The sequence below is a fragment of the Chrysochloris asiatica genome, unplaced genomic scaffold, assembly GCF_000296735.1.
Source record: "Chrysochloris asiatica unplaced genomic scaffold, ChrAsi1.0 scaffold00255, whole genome shotgun sequence".
NCBI lineage: Eukaryota > Metazoa > Chordata > Mammalia > Afrosoricida > Chrysochloridae > Chrysochloris > Chrysochloris asiatica.
In genome coordinates, this window is record NW_006408773.1 from 3884973 (window position 1) to 3899470 (window position 14498).

General features: G+C 37.8%; 1 protein-coding gene across 1 annotated transcript in view; it reads right to left on the reverse strand.

Annotated features, from left to right (window-relative positions):
- Positions 1 to 8271: 8271 nt before the first annotated feature.
- Positions 8272 to 14498, reverse strand: part of IL13RA2 (interleukin 13 receptor, alpha 2) — an 18900-nt gene continuing 12673 nt past the window's right edge. The window contains exons 7-9 of the mRNA XM_006873804.1: positions 12776 to 12920; positions 10194 to 10309; positions 8272 to 8322 (exon numbers count right to left, since the gene is read on the reverse strand). Coding sequence (XP_006873866.1) covers positions 8272 to 8322; positions 10194 to 10309; positions 12776 to 12920 — 312 coding nt within the window. The remainder of the gene's footprint in view (positions 8323 to 10193; positions 10310 to 12775; positions 12921 to 14498) is intronic.

Consider the following 14498-nt stretch of genomic DNA (forward strand, 5'->3'; position numbering starts at 1 on the left):
AATACTAATCTCTGACAAAGTAAACTTTAAGATAAAAACCAGCATAAGAGACAAAGAAGGACACTATCTCATGATCAAAGGGTCAATTGAGCAAGATGACATAACCATAATAAATATATACACTCCCAATGAAATAGTACCAAGATGCATGAAGCAAATCTTACTGGAATTGAAGAAAGAACTAGATAAATCTACAATTATAGTGGGCGATTTTAACACACCACTCTCGAAAAGGGACAGAACAACCAGAAAGAAACTCAACAAAGATACAGAGGACCTAAATAACACAATCAACCAACTTGACCTCATAGATGTATACAGAGCATTCAATCCAACAACAACACAGTATACTTTCTTCTCCAGTGCACATGGAACGTTTTCCAGAATTGACCATGTGTTAGGTCACAAAGCAAGCCTCCATAAATTTACAAATATCAAAATTCTACAGAGCATCTTCTCAGACCACAATGCTATAAAACCAGAAATCAACAATAGGAAGACCAAGGCAATAAAGTCGAAAACATGGAACCTGAACAACACCCTGCTGAAAATGGTCCAGCCACTCGGAAAGCAATATGTTGCTTCCTCAGAAGGTTGGAAATAGAAATACTACATGACCCAGAAATTCCTCTACTTGGTATTCACCCACAAGAAATACGAGCCATAACACAAGTAGATATCTGCACACCAATGTTCATAACAGCACTATTTAGAATAGCAAAAAAATGGAGACAACCAAAATGCCCATCAATTGAAGAATGGATAAACGCACAATGGAATACTACGCTACCTTGAAGAACAACAAGGAAGCTGCAAGCCATCGCATAAGATGGATGAACCTTAAGGACATTATGCTGAGTAAAATTAGTCAGTCACAAAAGTAGAAATACTGCATAAGACCATTATTGTAAAAGACTAAGAACCCACCCAAAAGGGGGGTGGGGGTGGGATCTAAATATATAAGTGCTGATCACCAGTATGTATGGGATGAGAGGTGGGGAGGGAAGGGAAGAAAGAGCACAGGGTAGGGAATAGACACAGAAGAGCCTGGGACAGGGGTGGGGGAAGGCTGGCAATACACAAGAAGGGGGAGGAGAGAAAGAAGAACAAGGTGGACAGGAGAACGTTTGGGCAGGTTGGCATGAGCTAGGTGGGAAAGAGCTAAATGACAAGGTGTGCACAACCCTGGAATAACAGGACTTCAGGATACAGGGGAAAAAAAATAATAAATGTCCTAATTTTGTTGTCATATTCGAGGGGATAGCTTTGCTGGATATATGATTCTTGGTTGGCAATCTTTTTCTTTCAGAGTTTTGCATATATCATTCCATTGCCTTCGTTTTGTTTTTTGGTTTTTTTTATTGTGAGGTTTACATGGGAGGACATCGGTATTATACTCATCCTAGCGTATATCATTTAATTATAATGATTACAGTCCCCTCCATGCATCATCATATAACTTCAAAGGGTACACCACACAGCTCCCCCTGCCCACCGCCGCCAGCACACAGCCCTTCTGCCGCCCTGAGTCCAGTGTCTCCAGCCACCCCATCTGTCCACGTCATCTTCTCTATCTCCATCCCTGGCGTCACTGTCTCTCTGGGTAGGGTCCCGGTTTCCGTTCTTCTCACTTGATGGTCCCAGGGACCTCCATTCCTGGGCTGCAAAATCAATTACTGTCCTACTTTTGTCAAAAAACATCTACCTCTATATTTCCTAGCCTTGCAGTCAGACATGATGACAATTATTCACTATTGTACCACAAGAGTCTTAGCCTCATTTCCTTTCTCCAGCCCGGGCCCAAAGGATTGGAAATCATTCAGTGGTAATTCTACCTTTCCCTGCCCCATCTGGAACTAGGCTCCCTCTTGAAAACTTGTAAGCCAGTCACTTCTTGCCTTTATAGGCACCCCGTTTTGGATAGCCAATGTCTATGTTGCCTATCCTTGTCAACCCTGTGTACCGAGGTGGTGAGAGTGATCCTTGCTGTAAAGATTTGTTCCCTTTTTCCTGGTGTGGCGCTGTGGCTAATACATCAGACTGCAAAGTCATTTGAACTGCAAAGTCAGTGGTTCAAGCTCACCAGCTGCTCCTTGGAAACCCTATACAGGGTCGCTATGGGTTGGAATTGACTCGACGGCACTTAACAACAAACATCCATAAGTATAGGTAAAGTTCATCAAATTGTAGCAGGTTACTCTTTTTTTTTTTCCTCTTCTTTCTTCTTCTAGTCAAGTTCTGATCATCTAGCCATCGAAGCCAGGTCAAGCGGGTACTATCTGCAAGTATAGGTGTTCTTGTGCCTCTCCCCTCACTTCATATCAGCTGGACGCTTCACTCTCCACTCTAGACCTCTGTGGCCATGTCACTGCCTCTGGGCCCAGGAGTCCCCGGGTCTTGCCGTACTGCTGGCCATCCAGGTCTCCACCCGGGCTCACAGGGGTCTACTGAATGTGGTTGGGCTCAGCTCGCAACTTCATTGCTGTTTTTACCCCCTCTCCATTGCCTTCTTGCCTGCATGATTTCTGCTGAGAAATCAGAGAAGTCAAATATTAGTTTTCCTTTGTTGGTAACTTAGTTATTCCTGAGCTGCTCTCAGGGTTCTTTCTTTGTCTTTGGTCTTAGAAAGTTTGATTATGATATTTCTTAGTGATTTTCTTTGGGGAGCTATCCTGTTTGGGGTTCGTTCATCTTCTTGAATGATTATCATCTTGTCTTTCATAATGCTAAGGACGTTGTCTACCAACAACTCTTTGACAATTTTCTTTGTGGTTAGTATTGTCTTTTCCTGTTCTGCAATTCCAACAACCTGTAAGTTGTTCCTCTTCATGGTGTCCCACATAACTCTTAGGTTTTCCTTGGGATTTTTCATTATTTTTTCTGATTGTTCATCTAGCAGACTAGTATTAAGAGATTTATCTTCAAACACATGAATTAGGATTTCCATTGCTTCAAATCTACTCCTTTGCTCTTATAATGTATTGTTCATTTCTGAGATCTTAGTAGTAATCTTCTAGAGTTCCAGTTACAGATTTTGTATTGTTTCAAAATTTGCATTTATTTTGTCTGTTTGTTCTTGCAAAGTTATCCTGAGTTATTCTAAAATTTTTATTGTATTCTCCTGTTTTCTTCAATTTTTCCATTGATCCTTTGAAGGTACCTAACTATCATTCTTTTGAATTCTTTTTCAGCTAGTTCCATTACCTTTTCTTCCTTACCAACGTCTTCTGGCTCTGCATCTTGGTCATACATTTGAGTCATTCTCTCTTATTTCTTCATGTGAGCTAAAATTGTTTGTTGTCTCTGTGGCTTGTGAGGTTGTCATATTTGGAAAAACAAACAGTGCAGTTGATGGACGCAAAGGGAAGAAATTTCTCGTGGGCTCCTGCAACTCAAGGAACTCATGAGGCAGTTGTGGAAGGGATGTGACAGCAGAGTTGTTGGCCCTGGACTGAGTCACTTTTGGACTCGTTGTTTTCTATGTTCAGGGCACTCAATCTGGAAGTAGTTCTTGGGAGCCCTTGATGAAGCTGGTTTTGGTGTCTGTTAGAATTTCTGCTTTTTCATGACTGATTTTAGTAATTTGAGTCTTCTCTCTCTTTTGTTTTTTAATGGTCTAGCTAAAGGTTTGTCAATTTTATCTATCTTTTCTAATGACCAGTTTTGGTTTGTTGACTTTCTCTTTTGTTTTCCTATTCTCGATCTCAACAATTTCTCTTTTGTTTTCCTATTCGCAATTTCATTTAATTTCTGCTCTAATATTTATTATTTATTATGTTCTGCTTTAGCTTTAGTTGCTCTTCTTTTCTAATGTCTTTAAGTGGAAAGTTAGTTTATTGGTTTGAGATCTTACTTCTTTTTAAATATATATTTTTACAGTTATAAATTTCCTGCTAAGCACTGTTTTAGCCGCATCTCGTGTTTTAATATAGTGTGCTCTTGTTTTCATTCATTTCAAAATACTGCCATCAGTGGTGGACTTGTGCTGCTTGTCCCACAGGGAATTCAATTACTACCAGACAGAGGTGTGGTAAGATTTAATGTATACTAGTATACAGGACTCAGAGGGACTGCATGTCCTCTAAAGACTGTTTTAACAAAGGGAGTGAGCAAGGGAAATTTATAGGGATCTTGGGCATGGGGTCCAAGAAATTTCAGGAACTTCTTAGTTGCTCTGTTTATCTCAGGTCGAGTTGTCCATTCCAGATATGTTGTCTCTAACAGGCACACCATTTCTCACTTCACTGGCACTTTTTAGGGGTTCCCACCGGAGCTGTACTGTTGTTTTCCTTCATTCCTGTCTTAGCCCTTGGAGTGGGAGTTAACTACTGGCTTATCTACAAGGAGGTGTAAGTAAGGACTAATATTAATGACTTTTTGCTTGCATACGAGTTTTTTAGCCAGCTGCAGCTTCAAGGCTTTTCCTTGCAGAGGAAAGAAAGAACAACAAAAAAGATTGTTTTTGCCAGCAGTGGTTTGCAAAGAAAACAAAGTTGCTTTAACTAGCTGTGGCTTCACAAGTATTTTCTATTTTTTATTGTAATTCATTCTTTAACCCATTGATTTTTTAGGAATGAATTATTTAATTTCCATGTTTGTTTATTTCACAAATTTACTGTTATTTTCATCCCATTTTATTCAGAAAGCATACTTTGTGTGATTTCAATATTTTAAAATTTATTTAGGGTTATTTTATGGCCTGGAATATGGTGTGTCCTGGAAAGTGCTCCATGTGTTCTTAAGAAAAATGTAAATTCTACTGTTCTTGGATTGAGTTTCTTATTAGGTCTGATTGGTTATACCATGGTTCAAGTATTCCATTTCTTTATTAATCTTCTGCATAGCTGTTCTATTTTGATTAAAGCGTACTTTTGAAGTATTTTTATTACTGTTGAATGGGTTATTTCTTCCTTCATGTATTGTGGGTCTTTTCATTTTAGGAGCACTTTTGTTTACCATTGTTATAGATTCCTGGTGGGTTGAGTCTTTTATCATTATGAAATAATCCTATTAGCATTTTTATATAAGAATAATTTCTGTCTGGTATTGATATAGTCAATTCAACCTCATGATTGATGTTTTCATGGTATATATCTTTTTGGTCCTCTTGCTTAACTTACGTGAGTCAGAACGGACTCAATGGTACTTAACAACAGCAACAATATATACATATAAAATACAACTTTGAATCTCATATATATCTCTGATAATAACAAGTTGTTACTGTTAAGAGCCATCAAGTCGGTTCCAACTTAGAGAGACCCTGTATTGGGTTTCAGAAGCTGTAAATCTTTGTAGGAGAAGAAAGCCTCATGTTTCTCCCATGGAGCAGTTGTTGGGCTCAAACCAACCACCTTGTGATTGATAATCTAGTGCTTATTCACCAGTGCCACCACATTCCCCTATTAAAGTTGGATCTTATTAATCCAGTTAGAAAATGTCTGTCTGCTTAAATTATTTGATTTATTCACATTTTATGTTAGTATCAACATAATTAGTTTTGCAAAGTCAATTTTATCTTTGGTTTTTAATGTTTTATATCATTTTGTTCTTCTTTTCCTCTTTATTTTCAACCTTTGCATTAAGTGGATATGTTTAGTGTAACATGTGAAGGTAATGATTTTCATTATACTTAGAAACTAGCCCTGCTGATTTTGAGTAGGTTCCTGGAAGATGATTGCTGTGGCAGGTATTATACCTTAGTTGCTAGATCTTGGGAGATCTTGGAAGAGGATTTCAAAATGAGGATTTACAGCAGCCCCAGGAGGAAGAAGACAGATTGACAGATTGACAGTGCATAGGGAGATTAATTCAGGGTACTGTTTGTATTTCATGCATTTGGGAAATATTCAATACTTTAAACTCCATTTAATGTAAAAATAATGGAGCTCAGAAATCCAATTGTATAAAAATTGGGGTCACATTATTGAAAAACTGATAAACTTATACATTTATAAGGCCACGAGTTCTACTTATCTTTTTACAAGTTCCAACTCTGTTCAGATTTAGTGTCACTTGGTTGTCATATCTGCATTGATGGAGTGATAGGGATTTTTATGTTTATGCAAGCTACTCCATAAATCTTTTGATTTGTACAGTTTGTTATGCATGTTCTGAACAGGTAAATTGACATGTTGGGTCTCCAAGACATACCTTAGTCTCCAAAGATAGTGTTTACTGTCATTTCTCTCCCCAGCCTTGATTACTCACCACCATATTCTTTCTTCCCTTCCCAATCCCTCCTCCAACACACTAAGAACTTTAGTAAACCCAGTTTGTATCGTAATTCGTATTATCACAAAAGTTTTAATGTTTCACAAGGACAGGTCTACTTAGGAAGAATTAATACATCTGTTCATTGATTTCAAGTGACAGTAAAAGATGATGTTATAGATCACTGATCAATTTTAGCTTTTCTTCTCTTTTTAGAGATGGTTTTGCCAAATCAACACTTTTCAAATTGAATGTGCAAATATGAAAACCTAGGGATGTTGTTAAAATGCAGGTTGTTAATTGAGTAGGCCTGGATGAGAGCCTGAGCCCTACTTATCTAACAAGCTCCCAGGAGATAACCTGACACCAAACAAAAACCAAATCCACTGCTATGCAGTCATTTCTGACTCACAGCAACCCTATAGGACAGAGTAGAACTACCCCATAGGGCTTCCAAGGCTGTAAATCTTTATAGAAGCAGACTGCTTTCATGGATTTGAAACCATGATTTACATTATGGCAACTGTGTGCCTTAACCACTGTGTCAGTATTCCCCAACACATAACTATTGGTTGGTCAGTGAAGCCAATAGTAGTGATGCTCTGAATAATATCAAGTAAGAGTTGGTCCAAATGAAAATTTTACTCTTGATTACAATTCATAGTCCATTATTCCTTAAATGTAAAGTAGCTGTCCATACCTGTGTAGCCATTTTCTATCCTAGAAGTCAACTTTTCATTAAACTGAAGGGTTGGATGTAGTTGTTTTTTTTTTTAAAGGCATCCTACTAATTTTAAAAGCTTTTTCCTTTTGGTTCCCGAATCTAAAATAAATTCACACCATCAGAAAGTAGGAAATGATGGCTGCCAACTAGCAGGGAAAACTTTTAGTGTATAGTTTGTGACATCTGATTTTCAATTATGGTCTCTAGTTGTTTATCCATTATTATCCTTTTAAGCACTATATATTTTTTTTTCTTTTATGAACTATGAAAAACTCTAGGACTATGAATATATTAAAAATTTCTTGTTTCCTATTAATCATCCCCATGGGTTGCTTTAAAAATCTTATTCATGGTTGAAGACACTTTGAAACAATTAGCCCAATGGACTAATGAATCCTGTGAACATAAGTCTCCACAGCCCAGAGTGCAGAAGAACTTGATGGTGCCAGGCTGCCACTACCAACTGCTCTGAAAGAGATCACATTAGGAAGTCCTGGATAGAGTAGGAGAAAATGTGGAACCCAACTGAAAAAAAAAAAAAAAAACAGGCTTACTGGTCAGATAGAGACTGATAGAACCCTAAGTCTGTGGCCCTTGGTCACCCTTCAGCTCTGGAAATGAACTCATCTCCATGGCTCAATTCTCAGGCAAGCAACAAATAGATTTTTAAAGAGGACAAAACACTAAGATATGCACACTGTCGAATGATCAAACATTTGAGATCAAAAGAGCATCATTTACCTAAAGACAAAATTCAGAAGGGGAGGGAAAGAAGGAGGAATGAAAACAGGAAACACAGGGAGGAAATGGAATAAATAATGTTACATTGAGGGATGGCTGTAGAGATGAAAAGAGGTGTACGGTTTATCAAGTGTGAAACTGATGGTCTGCTCTGGAATCCTTCACTCAATTCACAATAAAGTTTTTTTTGTTTTTTTTTTTAAAGCAGAATGGGGGCATGATCTTACGCATAGTAAACACACTCATCTTCAGTTTAATTTGAACAAACCAGAATCTCACTTTCCAAGATTTGGCAGTGTGTCTATGATTTAGAGCAAATTATAAAATTGCATTGTTTTATTAACACATCATTGAATCAACTCTGACCTACCTCTTGATTTCTCTACAGGCGGGACTCTCACCAGGGATTTATGAGCAAAAAAAACCATGTTAATAGAGTCTAGCAAATTTCATAATGAGGGTTAAAGTACTAAAACCTACTTAAATATAACAATGCTTTAAAAAAAAAAAAAAAAGATACACTTAACATTTTAAGGAAAATCACTTTAATAAATTTTGTCTTTGACAACTGGCAGTGTTAGTAGACCGGTGAATCAGCAGATTGTTTCTTGCTGAGTAAAATCTTGTGCAGTCGCATTAAAAATCTGAAATTAAGTAAGAGCACCATTATTAACAATTAGTCATTAACCACACAAACCAATTCACTGGGGATTAATAACTCAGAGAAATAGGCAAAAAACATTAGCAAAATAAATAAAGTGAATCATTTCTTATACATTCATATTTATATCCATAATAAAAGATCATTTTCTCTAATTCACAACTCCTTCAAGCCCACCACCCTGCAGTGATCTCTCCCTTATCTGTCTCCCTCATAAAGCTATCATCTATAATCATCCTACAATGCAGGTTTTAGTTTTACATGTATCCTGTCTCCTCCAACTACAAAGTGAGTTCCTGGAGGACAGGTACTTCATTTTGGAATTTTGACTGTGATCTTTTGCCTGTAGCTGTGGTAGTTTAATGGTTACGAGTTGGACTGCTAACCTCAAGGTCAGCAGTTCGAAACTACCAGCTATTCTGTGGGAGAAAGATGAGGCTTTCTGCTCCTGTAAAGATTTACAGCTTCAGAAACACTATGCAGGGTTGCTATGGGTCAGAACCGACTCCGCGGGCACATCACCACCACCATGTTACAAATATGTCCCAATCTATATCTGCTTTAAATCACTCTTTGATTTCTCCTAATCCTACTTTTCTTCTGTAATTCTTTCCTTATACTATTCCTAATGCAGAGAGAAATATTTTTCTTCTATTTGGACAAAAGTAAATCCATCCCAAAAGATATCCTTTTAGGGTTAAATTTAAATTATATATGTTTTAAGATATCATCATAATCTATACAACATCATTGGAACATCCACAGTGTTCAACTTCTAGACAAGTTCTGATCAGCAAGCCATCCAAGCTAGGTCAAATGGGTACTATATGCAAGTTTGGGCACTCATGTGTGCTTTCCCCCACTTCCGGTCAGCTGACCGCTTCACTCTCAGCTCTAGACCCCAGTGGCTAGGTCAGTGTTCATGGACTCAGGAGTTTCCAAGTCTCCCCAAACTTCGGACCAACCAGCTCTTCCTCTTCTCTCTCATCTCAAGGTTGACAGGAGTCTATGAAATGCATTGGACATCAGCCCATGTCTTCATTACTGCCTTTCCCCCACTTCCATTTACAAGTAGATCAAGGTGGTCGCCAACGAGCTTACAAGATGGCTCATGTGTTCCCTTTGAGTTTCAAAGGGGTTTGTCCTATGGGCTGACTTTTCTTGCCTGATGCTTCCCAGGCAAACAGCTTGCTTGTTCTTATAAGAGCTAAACAGTCTGATTTTTTTTTTTTCCTTTGCTGGTCTTTCATTCAATAAGTATCTTCTGTTCCTCTAGCCACTCCAGGTTGGTCTGCATGTTTTTTTCAAGTGGGAATGTCCCACCTCAGAAGGTTCTAGATGGGGCTCAGGATTCTGCCTAAGGTTTCACACTCTACAAAGGCTTAACAAGAAGCCTATTTCACCAGGCAAATTCTAGTACCCTTTTTGTTGTTGTGTTGTTAAGTGCTGTTGAGTCAGTTCTGACCCATAGCGACCCTGTGTAGGGTTTCCTAGGAGCAGCTGGTGAGCTTGAACCGCCGACCTTGCAGTTCAAACTGACTTTGCAGTCCAGCGCATTAACCAACAGTGCCACACCAGGACTCCTAGTAATCTTTTTAGCTAACCCAATCAGTCATAGGCTGAAGATGGACTTACAAGCTTTCTATAATCATAGTTCCCAATATTCCTTTATATCCCACTTAAATGTATATTTTACAATAGTAAGCAAGCAAGAGAAGCCAATATCCAAAAGACAGCCAAGCACCTTAACAATATGGAAGCAATATAAAATGTAGGTCCATCTGTTCTAAATGCAAAGTATTTTTGGTTATCTACTCAGTTCCAGACTAAACATTATTATATTATACAACTTACCATTTTAAGTAAAGCTCTTTGTTTATACAAAAGCAGTACAGTTATTGACAAAACAAATAATGAGACAAAACCAAATGGTAACATGAAATATATGAACGTTTCCTTCCATATGTCACCTAGGATTAAAAATCACAAAAAGGGGGAAGGATCAGAGGTTGGTTTATAAGTATTTTTGAAGTGGAATTATTTTATAAATAATATCATAGGAAATGGTGGAAAGCCACGTAAATCTTGGCAAATGCTGCCATAGTTACTAGTGCAGTGATACATACCAGAGGTATTTTGAGTATGATATCCCTTTAATTTGTCCACTTATTATATAAAGCAACTACTTGACTGGACTGTGACATTTTCTCCTTTCATTTAGGAAACCAAATAATTTCCCAGAGCACAATTATTTTCTGATATGATTTTGCTTAACATAGGACTTTGTTATTTTTTCATAACAAAATTATAAAACAATAACCTAAGGATTAGATAAGCCATATCCTGAGTACCTCATAATTATCAATATGTCAAATGTTTGTATTATTTTAGATGCTGCTGCAGAGAGCAAGAAATTCTTTGTTTCTAATCTCAAACTCCTTACAATTCTACCAAGAGATGCTCCTTAGGACAAACGAAATCCCAGTAATCAACATCATTGGTAAGATGGTATATAAAGCATATAAAAGGATATACACTTTGAGGACCTGGCTAAAAATTTGTAAAGAGTCCTGGTGAAGCATCGCAGGTAAGCACTGGACCACAAGGTCGGTTTGAACTGCAAGACTGGCTGTTCAAGCTCACCAGTCACTCCTCGGAGACCCTATAAAGGGTTACTATGAGGCAGAACAATGCCAGGCACTTAATAACAACATTTTTACCAGATCCACTTGAAACTAAGTGCTGACTTCTCACTAAATACAGTTTAGGAAGTTAGTTACCCAATTTCAGTTCCAAAGAGTCTCCAGACTTTTTTAAGCAGTGTTTTCCTGGTTTCCTATATGTTTTGGTTGATTGAGGCTCTTGACCTAATTTTTCTCCATACCCCATCGCGATTATATGACATATTTAACTTCTTTATTTACTGTCCATCTCTACTTTGTTGTTGCTGTTAAGTGCCCTTTTAGTCAGTTCCAACTCATAGTCGACCATGTATAGGATTTTCAAGGAGTTGCTGGTTGGTTTGAATAATTGACCTTGTGGCTAGCAGGCCAGTGATTATCTACAGCACCACACCAAGATTCCATCTTAACCTAACCCAGGAATAAAATATAAATAAAATAAAATTCCATGAGGGCAGAGACTTCTTCACTGCTGTATTCTCAGTGTCTGACAGGAGTCTGATATACAGTGTTGATGGTTGTGTGCCATCAAGTCACTTCCAACTCATAGTGACCCTACGAAGGGTTTCTATCCAATGAATAACCATCAGGACTCGTTCTGTAAATTCAAGTTGGTAGTCATTTTTCTAAGCTACTCTGTCCTATAGGGTGGCTGTGAGTGGGACTCAGAAGTCTTGTTGTTATTATTAGATAGGGACCCACTGTGTCCGAACAGAACTGCCCCATGGGGTTTCCTAGACTGAGTCAGGTTGCTAATCTCAAGGTCAGCAGTTTGAACCTACCAGCTGTTCTGTGGGAAAATGATGAGGTTTTCTGCTCCTGTAAAGATTTACAGCCTCAGAAACCCTATACAGGGTTGCTAAGAATTGGAACTGACTCGACGGCGCACCACCATCACATCTATATGGAGTCCTGGACCACAAGGTCAGTTTGAAAAGCAAGGTCAGCTGTTCAAACCCATAAGCTGCTCCTTGGAAACCCTATGCAGGGTAGTTTTGAGTCAGAATAGACTTGACAGCACTTAGCAATCCAGCTCTGAACATGTATCAGTAATCCATTGCTAAAGCTGTGAAGAACAATCATGGTTTCTTCATGCTCTAGGTTTTTAAGCTTCTATTTCTATTTAATTTCAATATATGCCTTTATTATAAATCATTCAAAATCAGTGTTGGAAGTGAATGGCACATGTATTTAATTACCATGGTATCTTAATTAGAAAACTATTCCTTAGGCAGAGTATTAGACACTAGTACAAGTGTATGTTGACCTATTACTGCTTTAAGGAAAGACTTGTTCTCTTGAAAATGGAAAGTAAAAAACATTGAATACAATTTATGTTTCAACTCAAAAAGTATTTTGCAAACTAGCATAAAGCAACTACTTGACTGAACTGTGACATTTGTTCCTTTCATTTAGGAAACCAAATAATTTCCCAGAGCACAATTATTTTCTGATATGATTTTGCTTTAAATAGGACTTTGTTATTTTTTCATAACAGAATGATAAAAGAATACACAAGGATTCTCTTTTCTGACAGGAAAAACAAGAATGTTGATAATAGAAGTATAACAAGGCACTGAGTTCTAACTAAATATTAGATTTTTCAATAAATCTACGTTCAGTGGAAGTGATTGTTAATGTATCGTCCCTGTTGGTAAACAAGGGAATTTTGATTTCCATAGTTGTAAAATACACAAAGTTAAATTTGCTAGCAAATAGCTCCAGATATTTGGTTACTTTTCTTTTATCTCATACCTCTCCAGCATTGTTCTTCACTCCATTCACTCCAGATTCCATCATCTGAGCAATAAATATTCACTTTGCTTCTTACTAAAAAGCATAATTGGTGGCTTTCATTTGACATTCTCGTGATGCACAATTCAGTTTCAGCTGTGGTAGACTGAAAACCAAGGAAAAATAAGCTGCCATCATTTGATCTGGCATCATTTGATTTGGAGTTAGATAGACAATGTTTGATTTGTCACTTTCAAAGCTAGGGTTGCTACATAAAATACACACATCAAAAAGACTAGAAGGATATATGCGGGGAACCTTCAAGTGATGGTGATTTTTTTTTCCTTCTTTTTCTTATCTATATTTTAATTTTTTTTCTAAAATAGTAATGGATTACTTGTAGGACAGAGCTTTATGAGACAGGGCAAAATTCCTAGAGAGTCATGGTGTTTATGAAGTCCCAGTATTTGGATTAGTGTCAAGTTTTCCATTCCAAAAACTGGACGATGCTCCCTACACTCTGCAGTTTAACTACAGAGTCCATACACATACAATTTTGTTTATTTTTCCTTATTGTTGTTTTGCTTGACTGCCATCATATCTGTAACAGTGCTCAGAGCTTGGTATGAAACTACCCCTCCCTTCAAATAGAACAATGTCACAAGGCTGGGTGATCTCAAAGGAATAAAACAGCAAATACTGAAATAACAACTTCTATTTTGCATTTCAAAGTGCTGGAGTGTCTCTCATTCAAAATAATGGTTTTTCTTTTGTCATAACTTATCTTGGAAACCAGCAAAATGTAGTGAAAGGCTGAAGTTGTTGGGGAATCAGATATAATTCTAATTCTAATTAGATTCTAATTCTAGCTGTGTAATTTGATTGTAAATCAGTTCACCTCCCTGGACTTAGTTTTCTCATCTGTATGTGAAATCCATTATTTAAAACCAACGACTCCCCAACTAGTCTTTGTTGTTGTTGTGTGGATTCCAACTCATAGGGACCCCTATGTGGAGTCCTGGTGTGGTGCTTGTGGGTTAATGTGCTGAACTGCAAAATCAGTTTGAACTGCAAGGTTCAAGCTCATCAGCCACTCCTCAGAAACCCTATACAGGGTTGATGTGAGTTGGAACACACTCAACGGCACTTAACAACAACCACTCTCTAAACTGGAAACCAATAAAAAAATGAATATGTAACAATGTATGGCCAGTGACATCACAAATTGTTGGTACTAGAGGGGAATTTGTGTTATAACCATTACCCACTTTTCCCGTCAGCCCCTCTTCTCTTGGCACAAGAAATTCTCTTGTAGCCCTATCAGACTCTGCTCTCATTTTGACCTGAAAAATATTCCCCAAGAGTGATTTTGCAAGAAAGAAGGTGGGAAACAAAAAGAAAAAGAAAGGAGAGAGAGGGAAAAAAAGATTTGAAAATGGATGTTATTGTTGTTAGTGCCATAGAGTCAGCTCTGACTCATAGCAATCCTATACAGGGTTTTCGAGGAACGGCTGCTGGGTTTGAGCCACCACCCTCACAGTTCATACTGACCTTGTGGTCCAGCACTTTATCCTACAGCACCACACCAGGATAGTGATGCAAAAAAAAAGAAACAGAAGAAAACCAAAGCTCGTTTTCAATTAGTCCAAGGGATTAATCAATCGCACAATCATTAGCCTCCACAATTCTGAGACTACAAGAAAGAGACGATGCCTGGCTACCACTACATTCTACACTAAAAGGA